General features: G+C 34.5%; 1 protein-coding gene across 3 annotated transcripts; it reads left to right on the top strand.

Moving 5' to 3' along the window:
• The first annotated feature begins 108 nt into the window (after positions 1-108).
• On the top strand, positions 109-23,434 carry LOC124953049 (protein FAM151B). Of its 3 annotated transcripts, none has more exons than XM_047503883.1 (5): positions 109-254; positions 14,440-14,568; positions 15,968-16,197; positions 16,544-16,686; positions 17,417-23,434. In XM_047503883.1, exons 2-5 carry the CDS (start codon positions 14,448-14,450, stop codon positions 17,811-17,813), a joined length of 891 nt encoding a protein of 296 aa, XP_047359839.1. In that variant the 5' UTR covers positions 109-254; positions 14,440-14,447; the 3' UTR covers positions 17,814-23,434. The 3 variants fall into 3 exon arrangements, with proteins under 3 accessions (XP_047359839.1, XP_047359838.1, XP_047359840.1); XM_047503882.1 differs by lacking the exon at positions 109-254 and adding an exon at positions 6,067-6,414; XM_047503884.1 differs by lacking the exon at positions 109-254 and adding an exon at positions 13,495-14,352.
• Positions 23,435-23,504: the final 70 nt, after the last annotated feature.

Consider the following 23,504-nt stretch of genomic DNA (forward strand, 5'->3'; position numbering starts at 1 on the left):
CGAAATACAAATATCTAACTTTGATAATTACTATATGCGTCATGTATTTAAAATGTAACAGGTAAAAATATCGACAGAGAAGCCTTTAACAGAGTATTTCTATACCATTAGATAGTATATGAACGAAACTTTTACAACTACTATCGTTTGGTTACTTCTCCGTTAAATAATTTAGTATCACTCGAAGACACTCTCGCTAAAACCTCGTGTATATACCTTTCACTCTTCTTATTTATAAAACTTTTAACTTTATGGTAAGTTTTATAATTAAAGGATAATTTAAGAACTACAATAAATTAATTAATTTTTATATAGTACTAAGTTATAAAATGATTCTCATTTAGAAAAAAAAAAAATTATACTTCATCATATCAATATTTCGAAAGAAATATTAAAACAGAATGAAAGAAATATTTTGGATTTCCATTGTCTATTTGCATTAGCTATATGTGAATCTTGTATACATTCAAACGATCGATTTAAGCATGCATCTTTAGATATAGTAAATGCAATTATTTTTGTCAAACCTAACCTCAAATTTCACTTTAAATTATACTCAATGACAGTTAATTTAATACAGGAATAAAATATCAATACCTTAAGTTACAAATTCACCTTCTAAAAATTGTACTGATTTTATATTCTGTGCCATATAGTATCAAATTAGATCTTGAGAGACATTTACAATGACTTTCGCCTATTAACATCGTTGAACAAATAATTGAAGACTATAGTGATCAAGCATACTGATCGAGTAGATACGTGCACTAGATCGACTCGTTAATTGGTCAGACACGTTGCTATTACTACTCTCTTGATCTTCGAAGTCTGTCACCTTCTCTCTATATAGAAATGGAACGTGACCTCGACTGCTAAACAGACTTTTGCGCGCTTTGCGATGCGGTCGCTCGCACCGAGAATTGTTGACTCGGAATGTTAAATATGTAGGTAAACGAACGATGCTATATAAATGGATCGAAACGACCACGACGAATCTCTCTCTTTCCCTCTCTCTTTCTCTCACTCTCTCATTCTCTCTCGCTCTTATATAGTATCGTCTCTAATTATAATTAAACAAACGAGCAAATAAAATCTCGAATTAATAACAACGAATACACATAAGCATGTATATATATATATATGTGTGTGTGTGTGTATGTGTGTAAAAAAAAACGAGTACGTCGACAAGAATATCTTTCTTCATATAGGTATTCTCGAAACGAGAACACCTAAACAGCTTATCGTATAAATGAATGTGTTTACATTGCACAACAATGACAAGATAACAGATCTTTCTTCCTCTTTATCATTTATTTTCATTAAATACAAAACTTGTCTTGCTTTTTCTCGAACGTCAACCTAAATACCTATCTTTTTTTTTTTTATCGCCGATAACGACAGAAATTTAACGATGGAAAAACGGAGGATTATTGATGCGACCATTATTGAAGTTATCGAATATTTAAGAACGCACAAAAAGCTTTAACGCTTGAACGCTCGAGAGCTTTGTACTATACGACTAGTAGCTTCGAGAGAATGTTAAATAATACACGTAGGAATACAGTCGGTTTTATCCTTGTTTTAAAAGCGAACAACATTTATATCGCGAGTGCTTAATTGCATCAGGAAAAAGGAAGAAGAAAGAATCGAAAATAAACAAGATACAATTTTGCACTACTTGTTAAAAGCATTTAATTTTTAACAAGTAATTTAATACCGAGTTTATAATTATAGTTATCCATACCATGATCCAAGTAATTATTTTCAATGAACGTTGTTCCGAATGAAACAATATACCTTCTTGGCGATATAACATTTAAATTGTTATCCTATTTGTCGATATAACGAGAAGTGAATGAGCATTAATTAATAATTCATTCATTTTCATTACGATTCCAAGCCAAAATTATCTATTTATTCAAACTGTATATTATTCTCATATTTTCACATTTTCTTTTCTTTAAAGTTTTTTTTATTAATGTTTTTATTTGCACCATACAAATAACTTGTTTCTTTTTTTTTTTTTTTTTTTTACATGAAGGACTGAAGGACGCTTCGTAATAACTGCGCAGAAGTTAACAAAAAATAGATAAAATCGATGATTTAGGAAAAAAAATTAGTGTATTTTACACTCTACACTTTCGTTATCGCGTTAATAATTAAAATAAATATGAGTTGAACAAGTCGACTTGTTCATAATAATGTTTTCAAAAAGATAGAGACTAAAGATTTCTCGTGTTTCAATCTATTATAATTTTGTTTTTAAATGAATACATTAATCACATTAATTATTTTATTAATATTAAAATACAATGTAAAAGCTTCATCTTCAATTCTAATTCACCGCAAATGGAATTATTTATCGGTTAACACGATCGCAACTAATCGACTAAATCAATTATCTTCTATTTAACATTTTTTTTTTTAATTATTCAGTAACGAATTCAAGTTATCTAATGAAAAAGTGCAAAGGGAGATATAGTAGTAAAGAGACTCCATAATTTCATTTCCTAATACGAGTTTCGCGGCTTTGTTTTCTCATCATGTTAAAGGGCTTCCTAAATGTATTAGCGTATAAACGAAAATTGGTGCGTCTAATTGTCTCGACCAACCGCTCATCTCAATTCCTAACAATATTTTTAAAATCGATATTTGCGAATCTCTTCCTTTTATCTTGTTTGAGTAAAAACGAAACTTTTATTTTGCTAAAAGAAAAATAGCCACAATTTTTTGTTGTATCAAAGAAGATATAAAATGTATGAAAAAGCTAGCATTTCACTATTAGATTAGTTCTTTTTTCTATCTTCGTTTCTCCTTGGAAATATCAAAGATCGTAAAGATTCTAACGAGTCAAGGAAGATTTTTCTTTCACAGCTTGGTCCATTTAACGAACGGAAACTTACTTTTCGGACTGTCTTATCTAGAGAAAAGCTAGTGTGTTTTTTCTTCGTTAAAGAAAAAGAAAAAAAAAAAGAAAAAGAAACAAAAAGAAAAAGAAAGGAAAAAGGATCTAAAATGTAACGAGCTCTTTCGAAGCTCGTTCGAGACAATTGTTAAAAAGGCTTAACATAATCGCGATGATATCACATGCGATAATATCACATGCGATAATATAATTGAGATAAAAATCGACGAACACGCTACATTCCGTAAAACATATTAATAGCCGAATTAAGAAATTAGATCCACGATTTTGTCGTCGTTGCTTTAATAGATCGATTTAATTGCAAATGGTCAAATGAGAAGCTTTTATAAAACGATTTTCTGCAACCAAGGGAGCACGATCGCGACTTTAAAGAGCATAAAAGGGCCGCAATTATGCTGTTAAATAAATAAGACACCCTCCTACAAAAATTGCGCGAAGACGACTAATGAGAAGTTGACCTAATAATGCGATTGACCCGTCATACCAGAACATAGTCACGAACAATTATCATTTATTTGTCTTTTCCTTCTTGCATTGTTACGCGACGACATATAAGAATTCCCATTGGAAACTCTCTTGTCTGCTTTCTATGAAATTATCTGACCGCTGTTCGTACGTTATCCTCAGGTGTCTCTCGAGAAATTCGATAATAAAAGAAAAGAAAAAAAGAAAAGAAAGATAGAAAAAAACAAAAGAAAAGAAAGAAAATTACCGACGATATTTCACTGAAATTAAGTAATTTATGCTTTTTTTTTTTTGTTTTTTTTTTTTCTCTTTTCTTTTTAATGAATTTAGTCTAGACGAAGAATAAATCGACGTACAATTTAGTTAAACGAGAACTAGAAATGCAATGCTCGTGAAGGACGGAGTAATAAAACTAAATACGTATATACGTGAAATGCGGTAACTGTCGCATGACTAATATTGACATATTAAATCCAAATAGTTGAAGTCGAATATTTCATAGAAATGCCGTATTTCTTATTCATGAATTCATTGAACCGTAGGGAGCTAAGGTCTTGCGCGTTGAACATGTTCCTCTTTTATTTTCTGGACTATACGACCCCAAGGATATAATATACTTAAGTTTCTCGAAATAAATTAAGATTATTTAACTAAATGAGAAGTTGAACGTACTTTAATTTTAAAAGAAATAACATAATTTTTCATTTTTACTTATACGTATATCACGAAAAGTTTTCGTACTCAATTAACGAAAAAATCGCACTCAATCTTTTTTTACTCTCTACTCTGACCGATCAATGAACCCCTCGACAGATGTTTAACCCTTCTATTTTTTTTCTTGGAACGACCCTTACCGTCGCACTTGTGTTTAGGGTTCGAATACGGCGTCTAACACATGTCGCATGCACGAGTGCAATTTTTACGAAAAAGAACCGATGAGCAATACATAGGGGTGTTGTCAAACGATCGTCTCACACTAAATAACAAAATCGATTCGACGACACATTGTTCGGAATATTTTTACAAATTCTTCGGCGAGAGAATTCAGCCTATTTGAATTCTCTAAACTTTATTTATTTAATATATATATTTTTATTTGTTGACACTCATACACATTATATTTTCTATTTTCTACACATTTTTAATATTAGAGATTTTTAATTCACATCTATTGTAATATATTCAATTATTATTATTATTATTTTTTTTTTTTTCTTTTCAAGAACAAATTAAATTCTTACATATCTCTTTGTAAAAAAGATCTACATTGTCCATTTTATTTTATATATTTATCATTATATATCGTTCATATTTTAATAATAGTATAATATCTAATAAGAATAAAATTAATGAAGTAATCTCGTTAATATATTAAGATATTCTTTCAACAAATTTTTCCAGGAAAAATATTCTAAAGAATGAATCGGTTCAATTTCGATCGACGAGATGAATGAAAGGAGAAAAAAAGAAAGAGAACGAGAAAGAGAAAGAGAAAGAAAGAAAGAAAGAAAGAAAGAGACAATATCTGTTCCGGTAAGGCACAAGAAAGGTTCGAGAGTAAATCGTGCTGGTGGTAGGAAAGAACGAAGCGGAACGGGATTAAGTTCACTCGTAATCCATCGAAACTATCTATCGGAGTTCATTCCGATACTTTGCTCGGTAGTCGTCGGCAAATATCTGTCTGCCTCTTGGCCTTTCTCCGTACAATTCGTTCGAATTGCAGATGTCGGACACATGCGATGCCTCGAGGGAACTTCAGTGACGGAAAGATAACCATTCCATACATAAACGTTCATACAGAGAAAAGAATCCGTGTGTTGTATATCGATATCTGCCATTCGAGCTCTTTTTTCTTCATCCTCGTGAAAAAACCTCGATTCTTTCGAAAATTTCTCATCCTCTCGTTCTCGTTATACTATCCGTGATTGTTCTATTTCCTTTTTTTCCTTTTTCTTATTCGTTTTTCAGTGGGGGTGGGGGGGGGGGGGGGGGGGGGCAAAAAAAAAAAAGAAAAGATTTATTTTCTTTCTCTACGATGACACTTCTTGGCACATAATAGAAAAGATTGCAAGAGTACAACTATTAAATGCAATTAATCGTTGCGATTAATTTATATAAGTCCTTGTGAGTCACACGTGACTCATACTAAAGCACGTGTCAACGGTTTATTTTTTCTTGACGTTCTCTCAAACTAAAATACTCTTCACGAATCGCGAAATAAATTGCGACTGAATTTTACGAACGATTACGAAACGTAACAGCTTTTCCATTCTTATCGTACGTTTAAGATCGATACAAATTTTTCCATTAACAAAGACATAACGTCTGCCTTTTACTCGTGGCATTAAGAAACATCGAAATTCATGGCACGTACTTACGTGCCACAGAGAAACCGTTCCCTCGCCCCCTTCACATTCTCAAAACCAACCGGACGCTAAGCGTATCGCTTAGGGTCCTGTTTAGGGTGGCCCTGGAGGACCCCGGTTGAACACGTGTGCGCGGTAGATAACCTCATAGGGGAAGTACAAAGAGGGGAAGGATTAAAGAGGGAGAGAGACAGAAAGAGAGAGAGAGAGAGAGAGAGAGAGAGAGAGAAAGAAAAGGTATACAGATGCCAAAAGCATCGGTGACGTTGGCAGTATCGGTAAAACGCACGATCGACGCGCCTAGAACGCTCGTATTATCGTCTGCGCGCCAGGATTTCAACGACGATTGCTCGACGAGAGACACGCGGTGGAAAGAGAGAGAGAGAGAGAGAGAGAGAGAGAGAGAGAGAGAGAGAGAGAAAGGAGAGAGAGAGAGAGAGAGAGAGAGAGAGAGTTCAGTCGTTTCGTGGCTGCCGAGTTGACCGGGCGTGTCGTATCGAGCTCACACAAGCTTTCGCGCCGGTTCCGTGTTCACCTTTACGTTTATCTTCCTATCTTCTTCAAATCCATCTCAACGTTTCAATAACTTTCGAATCTCGAATAAGAGAATGGATTGTACAACGCTCGCGAAGATTCTCTCATTCCTGGCGTTGATACGTAAGTTTCGAGCTAAGAAAAAAGATTTCACGAAGGGTGAAACTCTTATCTTTTTTTCCTCTTTCTTTCTTCTTCTTTTTTTTTCTTTTTTTTTTTTTCTTTTTTTTTTTTTACTCTTTCTCTTTGATTGTAAAAGAATACCAGCAGTAGAAATGTGTCTAATCGATTTCAATCCGTGAGAAATGTTATAATGAGATCCGAAAGTTGCATGTTTCGCAAAAATTCATTCCGAGTGTAATTTTAAATTTGTTCATTTTTGTCGTTAAACGAGGGCAGGGTAGGGGGAGAGGAGAGAAAAAAGTTAAATAAAGAGATATCTACTATAGCTACGAAGGAAATATATTATTGATTCGTGAAGTGGAACCTATCGCTACGTTTTTGATCATTGAATGCAATTGAATGGAAAATTACAAATAAAAATCGAAATTAATTAATAATAAGAATAATTAATAATAATAACATTTTGACGATGGCCCGAAATATTTGAGTTTGTTTTTTACGTAAGTAATATAACGACTATGGACGTCCCTGTCGTGTTTGTTCGTTAAATATTTATTTAATATGCGTTATAACGGATAGGGGAAACAAGGAGAAGGGGAGATATATTCGGTGTACGTGCTTTCCTCGTACAGCTTCCACTTCGCGATTACTATGCAAGCAAGGATGGTGCAATAAACGACGATATCGTCATAAAAAATCATAGGGTAGATTCCGATCTTAAAGAAAGAAAAATGAAGAACGAATGATTTCCTTTAACGATGAGACGATTAAATATAATCGTATGCATAACGTCGAACAGCATTTTTTACTCAAATCATGTTAACAAGCACGACGCTTTAACGGTTCGTAAAAGCGGTCGGTGAATTTATTTTTCACGAACGATAAAATTCCTCGCTGCCTCTTTTCCTACTTCTTTTTTTCTTCTTCTTCTTCTTCTTCTTCTTCTCCTTCTTCTTCTCCTTTTCCTTCTTTTTCTTCATTTCTCTTTCCCGAGTTCACCAGCTTTTTATTAAGATCCGCGAAATCTCTACGTCGAGAAAATACGAAGAAGTCGTTTAAATTCGATCTTGTAGAAAATTCGTATCCACCGTTTTCAAAGCGAAAGAGGAAAAAAAAAAAAGAAAAGAAGGGAAAAAGAAAAAGAAAAAAAATAGAAAAAAAAAGAAAAATGTTCAAACGATTCTTCTAAGATTCGTTCACGATCTTACATAGTAGTACATATATGGCGTTATTAATGCGAGTCGTACGAGACGTAACTTCGTGAAATTACTTATAAGTTTGACCTATGGCGGTTAAGTTCAAGGCAACAAAGGATTTGTACAATAGCTTTCGTTCGTACTGATCGGAAAACTTCAAGCTCGTTCGAGTTACAAACTACTCCTACGAAAAGTGTACTTCAAATGATGACGTTCTTGAAGAAAATGATTTTTTTTTTCTTCTTTTTCTTTTTTTTTTTTTTTTCTTTTTTTTTTTTTAGAAACTCGTTACATTGTACGGTAAAAAAAAAAAAAAGAGCTTATGATCGAGTCTCATTCCTTCTTTCGTAAAAATAGATTAGCAACGTGTCCGTGGTCGCGTAAAACGTGAAAGTTACATGCCTTGCGAAAATAGTACGAAAATAAACTGTTTTTAGCGTTACTTTGCCTATAGCCACTCAAAACTCTAAACATAAAAATAACTCGCGAGAGGAAAAAAAAACTATTGCCTCGCAATGAGATAAAAATAATTAATATCGATAGAACATTTATTATTTATTATCACAATATGACGTTACTATTGAAAAGTGGAAAAAAGAAAGGAAACAAAAAAAAAAAAGAAAAAAAGAAAAAAGTAAATACAAATTTCTTGTATTTTTAGAGTAGTAATATTATGTTATTAGAGATGCTAATCCTATTGTTGTCATCTCGTGAGAGCAAACAATAACTCAGAAGAAAGGTCGATCGGCCGAAAAGACATGGAAATTCAAGGATCGTCCGATTACGCTATTGCTTGTTGACGTCGAATAAACTCGTCGATGCTCTAATGCATTTCATTTATCTATTTTTGTCGTAGCTGGTCTATCTATCGATCTCGTTCGTCTACCAAGAATGAAACGGTCTCGTTAAAAAGTTCCACAGGAATAAGCGTCAGGCGTTTCTAACGCGTCTTCGGCGTTTCTACTTTTATCGTACATACAAAGATACGTCGTGGAATTCGTTGACGACGCGTCTGTTTATGTTCTTATCGCTTAGGATAACTCACCTCAGAGATTTCTGAACGTTTCTCTAAGCGATCGATCGTCTTCAAAGTGACACATTGTATACATGCCCGAAGCTTCTTTGATAATAGATAAATTACATGAAAGGAAGAACGAGAAATGTAAATTTCGATAATGTCGAATCGATTTTATGATCGCATGTATAATGAAATTGATGGGTAATAACCGACCGAACCGATACCGTTTAACCGAAGCTTCATAATTCTTATTAGAAAAATCGCAATGCCATTATTGAAAATCGTTTGCGTTCGTTCAAGGTAAAATTTCCAAATGAAAGGTATTATAAAATCGATAAGCCGGTTGATATATACATTTTCCTTTTCCCATATTTTTAAAGAGTGTCGGTTATGCCTAGATGTAGGTCGGACCTTCTTTTCTTTATGAATCTAAAAAACAGAAAAAAAAAAAAAAAAAAGAAAAAAAAAAGAAGTAAGACAAACATCACGGACGTTAACGAGAATAGACTGGCTACTCTAATTAAGAAACAAACGCTATCTCGCGACCGATCGTTAATTCTATTACAAATGGTATGTCTCACAATTGAGTAATTAAATTTGAAGAAAAAAAAAAAAAAGATTAATAGTTGAGAGTGCGTGACTTTCTTGATATCAATTTTATCCTTTTAATTTCGAATATTAAGAATGGACATAACGAGATACGATCTTTCTTTTTTTTTTTCTTTTTTTTCTTTTTTTTTTACATACGTATCCATCTGCAAAAATGCTCGTTTCGTATTATTTCGTTATGGTCCGGAAAAGGGCGATACGAATAATCGACGAAATGGAAATCAAGCGAAGAAGGTACATACTAATTTTGTGGATAATTTCGTACGGTTTATTAACACTTCCAATTGAATTATCCATGAAACGTGTGACGCAAGAACTCGGCTTATTATACATTACGCGGTGCAATATCTGTTTCATTTGTTTGTCCTTTCTTTTTTTTTTTTTTATCGTAAATCCAACGAAAGGAGTTTGCGTACGAGTCCACAGTGATTTACTCTTATTTCACCACCGATAAACTGAGTCATCGCTCGATGTACCGTGATATTCATTGGGGAATCATTTTACAAAATGTTCGTGTGCTATTTTTAACGAGAAGATTAACAACAACAACAACAACAACAACAACAACAACAACAACAATAATAATAAAAACAAACGATAAAAATATACAATATCGTTTCGCTAAAATACGATGGAATATTTTTCTTATATTTTCTTTTTTTTTCTTTTCTTTTTTTTTTTTCTTTTATCTTTACAACTTTTTCAATTATATCAAACATGTGGAACGTCCTACAGTTTGTTTACGTATTAATTTATATTCCCGAGATAATTACTTGCAACTTATAGAAATATATATATATATATATATATATATATATATATATATATATATATAAATATATATATTAGCGTTACTAACTTCATTTCTTCGGCGTTTAATTCTCCAAGGGAAGAAAGCAATAAGTGACAAATTATTATTACTGTATGTATAGTTTGGCAATCTCGCAACAAGAAAGTCACGTTTATATTACGATTGCGCGATTTATATCGCATTATGTTCCGATTCGAGACGTTGAAAGTCGATATCGATGTCATACCTTCATCTGCGGTACAAAATGAAATTTTTAAACGAATATTAAATCTATCCGAGATCGTAACTTATATCCGTTTGAAAAGTAATCCTTTCGAACGACGAATATTTCCAACGGTTGTGTCAAACTCGAATGATGTATCAGTCGGTAGTGTCCTTGCGTGACAGAAATTCATTATTTTCTTTGAAGCATTAGAATTCATGGGCCTTGTTTAGTAGCGACTGTTTTATATTCTTTCTCTGACCATTCTCTTTACAAAGATTATTATGCTCTTCATTCTCCTTACGCTTGTCAAGCTCAAACAGAGATTGATGCCCCATGAATAAGGTTAAATTATTACAGAGAAAAGAACCTGTCGAAAAATTCTCACGATCTATACATATTTCAAATAAATAAAATGTATACGATCAATAATTAGGAACGAACTAGGCAACGTCGTATATTTAAGAATAGAAGGACATGGCCTCGTAAAATTGCTAAAAAATTATTAAGAATAATTTTCAAGGAACATTAATGTATCATCTATAGGTCTATAATATTCAACTTCCGTTTTTGCGACATAATGTAAATTGCATGACGCAACGTCTCATTGTACAGGACGGAAATATCGGTCATAAATATCTCAAACATCGACAAGTTTAGCCGATGATTCGCAGAAGAATCCGACACTTTGTTGGTATACTACATACATACATACATATATCGCGATCATTATCCGTTCGCTATGTTGTACACCAATCGATTTACATATTTATCATCTATCTTGCTCTATTTTTCTCTCGATTTACAGCATTAAGAAACACGAGTATAAGTAATTTCACACTTTTTCAAAAACAAACGTAAATGTAAACTATTCGAGTAAGAATGTTCTTCGTTAGTCCTTCGTGAATCTTCTCAAAAAGGATTTTCCACGTGAAACGTTCGTAAGTCTGACTTTTATTACACGCTTGCAGTAATCATCGTTAATGGTTAACATTCTTATGCATAGATAGATCGTTCTTGCTTTCGTTTGAGTAGAAAGTAAATCGGTGAAATTGAATATTCATGTGAGTGCGATACCTTGCTCCTTTAGTAAGATCGGAGTCAAGTAGTCGAATAAAATTGTTCGTGGAAAAGTTAAAGAAAATGAGAAATATACGATTATTTGCAATCGGTATTAAAGAACACGATCGTAATTGAAAAAAAAAAAAGTTTAAGAGAGAAGATATAACTATTCTTAAGAGAGAAGATTAACTGTTGGATAGATATAAATCTGTTGATTAGATATAAATCGTTGAGTATACAAAGTTAAGAGAACTTTTCATGATCAAAGAAATCCCTTATCAGCAAGAACAACGAGAAAGCGTACAAAAGAAAGGAGAAGTATTTTAAAAGACCTTCTACTATAATTGGCTTATCCATCGGCTCGAAAATTAGAGTAAACAAGGAGTCGAAGGAATGAGAGCATCTTGTAATGTAAGATGCATTTCGAATTAACGCGAACCGATTTCCCTGGTACTTCTGTTCCCATTGAAAGTACTATGAAAGCGAACTGTACTTTGGACAGTACGAATCGGAAAAGCGTATTCCGCTGGCATTGCTAATTCCTAACCGGTGCTATCGTTGAGTAGAAATAATGACGCAAGAGAATCGCTTTCACCAAACTCTAGGATCAAGGAGAAGATTCATTTGAAATTATTCGTTCTAATTTACTTGTCGGATTCTTCGAGTTGTTTGAGAGAAAAGAAAAAACTAATGCCATGCCAAATTCTTTTTTAAGATCATTATTTTTCAAATAGAATGCGAGTTTTACTGGTACTCGATTTTATTTGAACTCGATTTCTCTTTGTGACAAACTACCGATTGTTTTAGTAATTAGAACGAACTAACTTCTCTTTCTATATCTATCTCTCTTTTTATAGTCTCTCAACGCAATGTCTTGGAAAGGTTCGCACGGATCCCAGAGTGGCGAACAGCACTAGAAATCGCACGATAGGAAAAAAGCCATGGAGAGACCGGTCTCTCTCTCCCCTTCTTTCTCTCACGTTTTCCATCGCGAGAGAGACCGGTCGTCGTTCACAGAGAGAACACTGTGCGTGACCGCTGGACCGGAAACGGGTCACTCGTGGCCATTGTGGCGGGAACGTGTTTCGTACCGATCTATTCTCAGGGGGAAAAGGGAATATGAATGGTTACTATTCCAGGAATGAAGATCCTTCGGTATAACCGAAAAAAAAGAGTCTAGTTAAAAATCCTGATATTATATCCAAGTATTTTCATCGGTATTGAAATCACGCAAAATTTCAATGAAATGCTTGCTTTTTTCCCGTATACATATTAAATACGATGATTATTTTATTTTATCATTGAAACGTTACGTGCACTATCGTTATTAAAAATATAAGAACAATCGTAAAGCCTTTTAGACGATATATGATATACGCTTTGAACAATCCTAACGTTTTACGCGATCTTCCAATACGAAGAAGTCAACTCTACTTTGGAAAATTCTTCTTTGCTTGTATGCGATAAAGTTGAGAGAATAGTTCGGAGCTGGGGTTTGGGTGTGCTGAAGAGACTAGGTCGAGAAACTACAGCTGACTGAAATTTGTGACGCTGAGCCGATACGATAGTACGTGCATCCGATATCGACGAATGGTGAATATCGGTAATCGTTACTTAAAGGGTGCCAAAGGGGTAGATAGAAGGGGTTGAATTTCTTGGGGTAGATTCTAGAATCTCTTGGGATTTTATTTTATGCATGGTAAATCGATCGATAGGAAAATAGCGTGTCATCTGATTTCACTGATAAATTTCTTAAAATGATTTTCCTTCTATTTGAGTTTAACGTGTTCCTTATTGAATCCAAAATTTTGATTGTCACTTTTTTCCTGGCGACATTTTAAAGGATATATAATAATATAAAGATTAAAAAAAAAAAAAAAAAAAAAAAAAAGCAGTACTTTTGTTTTGAATATTCATTATTTTTATTACGATATAATACAGATTAGTTGACCGATTTCACAAGTGTTACTTTTGAAACTCGTTAGATTTTTCATATCCTAATGTCACTCAAAAGCTCCGTCTTGTGCTACTCTGAAGATATTTAATGCATGACCTTTCTCTCTTCTCTTCCTCTTCTTTCTTTCTCCTTTTTTTTTCTTTTTTTTTTTACATCAAATAAAAATTCAGGAGTTTAAATGCAAAGTGAAGTCTTCCTCGCGAAAAGAAAAAAAAAAAAAAAAAAAGAAGAAAAAAAAAAGAAAAAGGAAAAGAGAGAAATCATTACGCGGTCGGAAAGTTCGGTAAAAAAAAATTACTTTCGTCCATGCAATCGGGAACTGGAACGAGAATTATAATAATTACTATTCTCGAGAACATCCCGAGTCGTAGGTAATATACTCTTCTGAGAAACAATACTGAGAGATCATACAAAGCGAACCAGCGATGTAAATATGTAGATACATACATACATAATGCAAATGAAAAACAGGTCAAAAGCCTCAAAAACCTAGGCTTTTCTGATACTTCGTTAACGTTTATACGCAAATCAAGTTCAAGTTCAAGTGTCAAAAGCGTGACGTTATTTCATTAAAACTAAACCTTTCAAGGGATGCTTAGAAAAAGGATTATTCCCGTTGTCGGTAAATATTCATTTCAAATGATTTTCCATCCTAATTTCGAATCAGAATACGCAAAAAAAAAGAAAAAAAATGATTTAATCGCAATCATATAAAGTGACATCGATATCATTCCCCTATGTGGAGTATAAGATATAGAAAAAGTAAAAAGGAAGGGGGAGGGGGAAAAAAAGGGAGAAAAATAATTGAAGAGAGTAACGAGTTGATAAGGATGGTAACGAACAAGCGTGATTATCGATCGAGTTCTCGGACACAATGAGAAGGTTCTCTCGATGTGGTGGTAGTCGAGTTACGAGATTCTCTTCTCCACCCCAAGTCCTTCCGAGCTTCGTGCCGCGAGGAATTCTCGGTCTGTTCAATTATGGAGCGACTCTGTCGAATATTGGGTCAAAGGTCGAGGGGTCTCGAGAATACTAATGCGGAAGGTCAAGTCTCGCGCGAGTGAGGTCAAAATACGACTACCAGTTAAGATCGAAGATGTTCACGCACACAGATAGATAAACGAGAACGATATGAAAGATAAAAGCGAAATTCTTTTCTTCCTTTTACAGAATACGCCATGTGTGGAATCGCACCGGACCCGAAGATCTTTTTCCCGGCGATCGAAGGTAATCTGACAAAGATCGTCTGGGCTCATGCCGTCAATAGCCAAGCTAACTTGTCTAAGGCACTGACCACAGGTGAGTTCATTTTCATTGTAGAAAATGTCATATTTTAATTGACTCGCGAAAATATCATTCCAATGAGATAAAAATGGAATACCGTATGACGACGATCATTTTCCTTTTTTATCGTTCCTTTTACTTCCGTGCGGCTTTAAAAAAAGTTTTTGAAGGACGGCCATCAAAGACGACGATAGAGAATCGATTTATTGGCTTGTCGATATGCCTATCAGCGTACAGGCTATTTGAACTCGAAGTAATTACCATGAGGTATGATGGTAAATCTTTGTTTACCATAGTCCACTTTTTGTATCCTTGTTAACTTATAAACTTGACTATTAATGCATTCGCGTCACGGTATTCATTTCTCTCTTCGTATACGAAAGATGACATGATGGTAATGACGGTGATGAGAGAGAAAGAGGGAGAGAGAGAGAGAACTATAAAAAAAACTTTTAAAGTGAGCTTCGAGCGAATACCAATTTTTTCTTTTCTCAGCGATACTCAAATCGTTTGATTCCTTTATAAAATATCGCGTCGAAAGAATTCCAAAAAATTCATTTCGTTATTGTCAAGAATCGTTTAATCGTTTAATCGTAAAATCTTTTCGAAATATCATGAATGGAATAAATTTTTTAATAATTAATCCATTTGCATTTAATTAACCTTATCTCTCCGGGGTACTTGTGAAATGATACGTTTGCAATGGATGGAATGGATTAATGACAACTCAACGCTGACGTACAGAGCGTTTATGATATTCGATACGTTTATTAGTATCTGACCCTCAATTTTTCGACAACGTATATATATATATATGCTCTTCTTATTAAAGTGTCCACTTCACATGAGTACGTATATATAATATATATATATATATATACGTACGAAAAAGTTAAAATATTGGACGAACGAAACGGTACGGAGAACATTGGATGAAAGCCTTGATCGAAGGCATGGAAATATTTGACCTTGAAACTTATATACCACGAGAAAGTAATTCTAAAGTAGACAATGGAAGCTCGAAGATATGGAGGGGAACAAAAAGGGTTAGGGCGTTTCCCTTCTCTTTCTCTTGCTTCGTCTCTCCTAAGGACGACTTAAAAGTCTCGTTTAACAATGCGAAGAGAGAGAGAGAAAAAGAGAGATAGATAGATAGAGAGAGAGAGAGAGAGAGAGAGAGAGAGAGAGAGAGAGAGAGAAGGAGAGAGAAAGTCGCGAACGTCGTGTCGACTCGCAGCCTCTTTAGGCATGATCGATATTCGTTGCACGTGTGCGCGTTTTCCGTTTCCCTCTTACTTCTGCTTCCGTCTCTATCTCTATATATACGTCTCTCTTTTTCTCTCTAAGTATTTACAAGTCTCATAGTTTGTATGTGTTTCGCGAATATACACTAAACGTAGTTGCTTTTTTAAAGACGACATCATGATGCTCGAAGCCGACGTTGTGATAGGCAACCTGAACAATTCCATTAGCAATAATACGAACATACCGATAATGGCTCATCCACCGGATACAGAGAGCGATCTCTCTCTTGAAGAGTTTCTCTCGAGTGCTCTTAATAGTACCAAGGGCGTAAAACTTGATTTCAAGACACTCGATGCCTTCGAACGCAGCAAACCTATACTTGCCGAAAAACGAAAAAAGGTATGTATGTGTAAAATAAGTTGATAAAATAAAAATGATACGATTGAAACGAGAACAGAGAAATGTCGACAATCTCTACAAAAAGATCAATCTAAATTTTTTCAAGTTGACAAAACGTGTATATACATATACACGTTTTATTACTATTAAAATGAAAAACATTTCGTATAGCTGGTAGTATCGATCCCGTGACTTGCTTATTTTTTTTATGCCTCTTTATATATACCTATACCTATGTAGATTACAAACGACACACTTTATAAAATATGTAGAGATTTGTTGCGAAGAACTCGAGAGAACAAAGAACACGGCTTATTAATAATAATTTTCTCTTATTGTCTTTCAGTTCACCAATCCTTTGTTCTTAAATGCCGACATTCTACCTGGACCGGTTGACGCCAAAACCACTCCACTCGATTCCAAATCCTTCCTGACCGGTGCAATGGAGGTTTTTCCAGAAAGTATCCTATCTATTGGTTGGACGACCAGGTAAATCCAAGAATATGTTGCTCGAGCGAGTTAATTCATTTTCCTTGTCAAAACCTGTTTAGTATATTTACTTTACTTCCGACTCGGTGATCATTAATTATAAAATTATAGAAAAAAAGTATAACGAGTACAACTTGATATTTTTTTTCTATTTTTTTTTTTTTTTTTTTCTTTGCTCCACACCTTCCGCGGAATGTGATGCTGCGATAAAGCAATAGAAAGAGGAAGAGAGACAAAGAGGGACAAAAAAATTTGTTCAAAAAGAACTATAAAAATATAAATACATATACGCTTGAGCTACATAAGCGCATAAGCGCAAATGAGTTTACGTTCACCTTCACCTTTACCTCTATTCTCATTCACTAGCGTAATATATAAGAATATGAATAAAACAGAAAGAAAAAAAAAAGAGATAAAAAGATATTAACATTAATCTAAAAAAAAAAAAAAAAAAAAAAAAAAAGAAAAAAAAGAGAAAAAGGAGAGAGTGAAAATAATAATAATCAAGAGATAGCTTCGTGACGATAAATATTACTGTCTTTAGAATTTGTGTAAATAGAAAACGTAAAGAAATGAACGTAACGAATAAAGGTTTACAGGTTGAGACCCACAAATGGTGTCACTCGACAAAAGATTTTTACTAAAGCAAAAAATTGATTTCAATATGAGGAACGCCTTCTAAAGATTCACAGAGAAAACATTTTTGTTATCTTTTCTTTTCTCCTTTCAGATATGGGTCAGAGTTCAACATAACCGAAGGCCATTACACGACGGAACAGATCCAGAAGATGATAGAAACCTTAACGGAGAATAAGGTCTCTCAGTCGATAACTTATCCAGTGAGAGCAGGTCTCGTTGCTAACGACATTAGCGCCATGAAAACGTTGCTAAATCGAAGCTCGAGCTTTGGCAATGTAACTTTGACCATCTGGTCTAGCCACGGCGATCAAGTCGACACGAAGAAACTCTCCGAGTTGATAACAACGATCGGCGTTGATAAGGTCTATGTCGATGTTCCAGAAGATGTTTGGAACAATCTCGACTTGACTAGCGGTTCGTCGACCTTTAATGTCGCGATGATGACCGCGATGATGCTCCTTTCGTTCCTTTTTGTCAGGATGCTGTGAAGCAATCTATGTGAGGATCAATCGCGGTTTTTAGAAAATACAACTTTACAAAATGCGAGCATCTTCGTCCATTCTGGACGACGTCAAACAAGAATGAACGCTTTAGATCTCGCAATTTCGCTTACCGCCGATCAATTTTTGAAGATCGTTCATCGAAGGATCGTCGTTTTCCTTACCATTTTTTTTAATCAGCTGCAAGGTCAAACGTTTTTCTGTCTCGATTCTTCGTATTTTTCTTCATCGTCATCTTCCTCTTCCTTTCCGTACGCGCAACGAAAATAAACGAGGAAGATTTCGGAGGACGAATTCTTGCGAATTTGTCGTAGTCGTTTAAAAAACTTAAATCAACATACACAATTCCTTTCGCTTATAAATATTAATAATAATCGAACAGTAGGGATAATTCACTTGTAGGATTAGACGCACAATTTTATCAAATACCGTTTTATACATTTAACAGAAATGTCATTTGATTCATTGAGAATCTCATTAAACGAGATATATACGAATTGCCTGAAAATAATCATAAGATTTTATCGTCGGTGTATTATCGCTGTTATTTCAAAATTATAATCTAATTGAAATTTACCGCAAGAATCTTAATCAAATTTTTAGGTCGATCGAGGAAATAATATTCTTGAATCCTAGATAATTTAATTTTTAATAGGACACAACATGTAAACAGCATTGAGAACGTTTCTCATCACAAAATTAACATTGCCTCTTATCATATTTGTTTATGAACGTATTATTAATTCTCTAGCGCGAGATCGCTCTAATTAAAAGATAAGAAATTATACTTCCTTTCATAATGGATAATTATTTTGGCTAAGTTTAACTTTGAACGCATATTTTGAAAGAAAGATTACAAAGTTTTACATTTTTTATGAACGCATAAAATTTTTTTTTTCTTTTTTTTCTTTTTTTTTTTTTTTTTTTTTTTAATCAACTTTAAAGCATCTTATTTGTTGATTATTCAAAACTTCACACAGACATTCTGTACCTACAATTAACATATCTCTCATTCAATGTCCTAGATGCAAATAAGCTGATAATAGGAATTTATGTAAGCCACATATCTAAGCCAAAGGATATAATAATATTTAAATGTATAAATACGGTGCAAGAGCACTGCGTTTGTTAACGAAACAATAAAATTATTTACAATCCTACGAATAAAGTATCTATTCTATTCCTAATTCGAATGTCGGCTAACCACATTCATTTTCTATTCATCGTGGATGGTTAGTTTGTAATCCTACTGATCGATGAATCCTCAGGTTCAGTCGTGTCCTCGAATATGCTAGAGTTGAAAAATCCCAACTTGTATACCTGCGCTAATCGTGCTTAGAAAATTTTCCTTAGTGCATTCTAAATAGGATTAACTGTTATTTATTATGAAAGAAACATCTTTAAAGATATTGCCGAATTTTTCTTCTACCTCAACATCTTCTCAAATATACAATTCACTTTGAAAAATGAATAGAAAATATTTCTATCCGATATTATTAATAAATATTAAATTACAAAACATTATAAAGCTTTATGAATGATGAGAAAATTGACGTATCCTGCTAAATAATCAGAAATATTATTTGACATTATATAACATCACAAAGATATACAATTTTTCGTGAACACAATTAAATTGGAAAGAAAGGTAAAGAGATTTCAAGGTAAGCTCGATGAAAAGGCAAGATTGTAAAGAACATAAAAGGTGTCGATAGCGTAGCTCGCCGTGTCAAAGGTCGTTCGACTAGTACAGACGTCCTTGAGAGACAGAAGAAGCCATTCCGGTTATCACAATCATTCTTAGCTACGTACAGACGTTGCCTTGTCGTCCCTTCTAGGCAGGTGCAATGCAATTACTTTCGACGTGTGCGATCGCAATCATCGTTGTAAAATCTCTTCTCCGTCCTTTCCCTTTCTATCTCTGTCTCTTTCTCTTTCTCTCTCTCTCTCTCTCTCTCTCTCTCTTTCTCTCTCCTTTTCAAAAAGGAAAGGAAGGATCCAACGATCGCAATTAAGTTTCCGATACGAGCAAAAACTTGATTGTCTACCTCGCGACTCCTCAATCTTCTTGATTATCGTAAAAAAGAATTAAAGGAAGTTGAAATAATTTTTATTTCTAAACTCATAATAGTTATGTGAAATAGGTGAATAACGTGTATGCGGATAATGTATTCGATCGTAATAAATATAAAATAAAGTCGAAAATGAGTCTATTGCGTAGGCCTATGAACTTAATCTTTGCGATAACCTTTTTGAACCAGGACAAAAGAGACGTCGGCATCGATGTCGGAAGTGTCAACGAACGATACGATAAATTCATTTTCATTATTTTTCTCACTTAATAATTCCGTTGATCCGTCGAATGGTCGCGTTTATTGAAAAAAAAATTATCCTCCTTTTTACTATCTCCTCGGTTCACGGACTCTTGATATATCTATGACTAGAAAAGCGTAACAAGAGGAAACAACAAATTGATCATTCTGCAAAACGATCTATGCATAAACGCGGAAAACTTTAAACTGATGGATAGATATTCGTGGCAAAGAGCGAACCACTTCCAAGTGGAACAAATCGGTACTTTGAGCACGGTTCTTGGCATGAAAGCGACAGCATTTTAAATCTAAATCCGCATGACGGATGTCCCTTCGTGTTCACGAATATTTTCGGTTAACCCAGAGCGTATCGTATCTATACATAAGATCTGTACAGAAAATCTATCTAAAGATGACAACTATTCTTACGAACTTATTCTCTCGAATAATTTTCTGCAATTCTAAGAAATAAAATGAACATCGTAATAGCATATCTTATTCATAAAAAATGCCGTAGAAATTGTAATTATGACATATTCATGACTTCAGAAACAATAATAGGAACTATTAATTTAACAATCAATAGGATTCTACGTGAATATTTGAATATTAAACAGAGGATTTACTGCAACGAAGAACCAAGATAATTTTACGTTAAACGAATGGAACGTACTCGAGAGTCATTATTTATCAGTTAGTTCTCTCTTACCTTACGAGATCTCGGCTCATTAATTCGACATGATGATTACGAACGTTCTCGCTATGAAACGTTCGAATTCCACGTGCGCTCACGATTGATTTCGATTTTATCTTTAATGAGTCTGTCTTCGTTCTACAACTTTTGACGAATGACTGTTAGGTTAATTTAGGTCAAATTAGAATTAATAATAAAATGGATCTAAGGATTCCATTTGAATGATCTTACAATTCTTACTATAATACATGTTTCTCCTCGTACATAGGAATAGATTTTTAAATTTATTTAGATATAGTTCATATCAGATAATTCATTTTTTGCCTTTATTATGTATCTCGAAAAAAAAACTAAACGTCGATACGAAATATACTTTTCTATTTTAACAGAGGATTTGAAAAATCAGTATTGGTCAAGATTAATCGAGACAGTCGATCGATAAAAGAGACACGAACGGTCGAACGTTTTTTCTTCCTTAGGGCGTCGAGAAAAGAAGTATCGAAAGGCGGTAGCGGACGTTGTGTAATTCCACCTTCTTTTCCCTTCCTCGTGTACAACTTCCTGTCGCAGTTGAAAGAGAGAGAAAAGGGTCGCATGACGAGGCAACAACATTTCTTCGGGACAAATCGTAGGACGAAAGAAGAAAGAAAGAGAGAGAGAGAGAAAGACAGAGAGAGAGATAAAGATAGATAGATAGATAGAGAGAGAAAGAGAGAAAGAGAGAGAGAGAGAGAGAGAATATCGAGATTTCAAATCAGACATAGCCATCTTTCTTGGTGGAGAAACAGGCGTGTTTATTTATCGGTGTCCAGCCTAAAAGGGCGACAAAAAGCACGACGACACGAGCTCCGTTTGCAGAACGAAAGAACCAGTCCTCCAGTCCGTCGAGCACGCACTACCGATCGTATCTTTCTTTACTTCTCTCTTTCTCTTTCTCTTTCTTCGTCCGCGGCCGAGATTTCGGCCCGCCGACGTCGAGACGTCTCTGAATGGCGGCGCGAAAGTGAATGGAGGACCAAAAGGACGACCGGTCCTGCCCTTACGTCGTCGTTAAAATCGAAACTACTCGCGTATTAGTTTAAGGAAAATCCAACTGAAACATATAACAGTGATCGTTTGATAATATTTTCAAATCTTAATTATAAATATAAAAATTTTAAAGAAATTAACAAAAGTAAAAAATGAGAGAACATCCTTTTATTATTTTTATTTGACCATACGAAATATCATACAAAATTTATTATCTCTTTATATTTGAAAGGCTTCAATGATAAAAATATATTAAATATTCCAAATGAATTTTATATCTGTATAAAAGTAATTCTTTGCAAACGAATTTAATCTATCACGTTTGATAGTTTTTAAATAAAAAAAAAAAAAAAAAAAAAAAAAAAAAAAAAATGTTATCTTACGTCGTCTCGACGTGATAAACTATTCTTCTCACGAATCACTTCGTACAATTATCGCAAACTTTCGTTCTCGACGTGTTCGCTCGTTTCCTTTCTCGCATTTAATACTCCATGGTTATTTTTTCACGCAGTTACCTCTCCTTCCCCCCCTCCTCCTCCTCCTCCTCCTACCCCCCCTTGGAAGGGATCGCAGAAAATCCTGCGCGTCACGTAGAACGTCTGGCAGCAAAGCCACACACACGGGAGTACGAAAGCTACGATATCTCCGACGAGAAGACGCATTACGGAGTCACCGCACGGAAGTATTTTTCTTCTGCTATCGTTTTATTCCTATTTACGTAGTATCATTAGAAAGTTAATAAGGAAACAGGTGTGCAGGAAAGGGAAATACCTTGTCACTCCTACCCCGAAACGCCCGTGTCATCGTAATAACTTACGATTCTCGGGAGAAACGTCCATTGTCTTTCATATACTATGCCATAAAGAGATAACCGTTGCCGTACAAAGATATGCAAATAGAAAGAAGACAATGTTCCTCTTATGCCAAAATAAAAAAAATAGAAAAAAAAAACAAAGAAAAATAATATTGCTCGAACGAATTTTCATTTTTATCTCAAAGAAAAGATGAAAGATCAACGAGAGTGCCAAAAGTTATTCAACTTTCAACCCTTTTCATTTTCTTTGTCAAAGACGAAAGAGACTCTTTTTGGTTTCTTCCCTGAAACATTTCTTCTTCTCTTTCGCGGAGATAAAGTCTCTAGGGAGACGACTAAGAAAGCGTAGGAGGGGGTGGTGGAGGTAAGGAAGACTCGAGAAGAGAAGAGAAAAGAGAAGAAAAGAGATGGGGACGAATATTACTCGCACGCATGCGCAGTGCGTCCCGCGATCTCTTAGGCCGCCGGCCGCTCCGGCTGGCCTCAGTCGACCGCGACATTCGGTCCGCGAGATACGATTCGAGTCTCGGATCACCGAACGTCGGACTCTTCTCTTGCCGAACGAAGATCGAACGAAGATCGAATGGGTTCAAGAATCTCGCTGGGAAAAGATCTTCGAGCCTTTTGCCTCTTTAACGTCTTTCTGATCGGCTATGAGATCGATGAAAAGGACAAACGAAGTTCTACCAAATTACACTTTACGCTTCGATGAATGAAATAATTCGAGCGAATACTTCGAAAACGGATTCTGTTTATTAGAGAGAGAAAAAAAAAGAAGACCAAAAACAAAAAAGTAAGAAGAAAAGAAAAGAAAAGAAAGGAAAAAACAA

The sequence above is a fragment of the Vespa velutina genome, chromosome 11 (assembly GCF_912470025.1).
Source record: "Vespa velutina chromosome 11, iVesVel2.1, whole genome shotgun sequence".
NCBI classification, from domain to species: domain Eukaryota; kingdom Metazoa; phylum Arthropoda; class Insecta; order Hymenoptera; family Vespidae; genus Vespa; species Vespa velutina.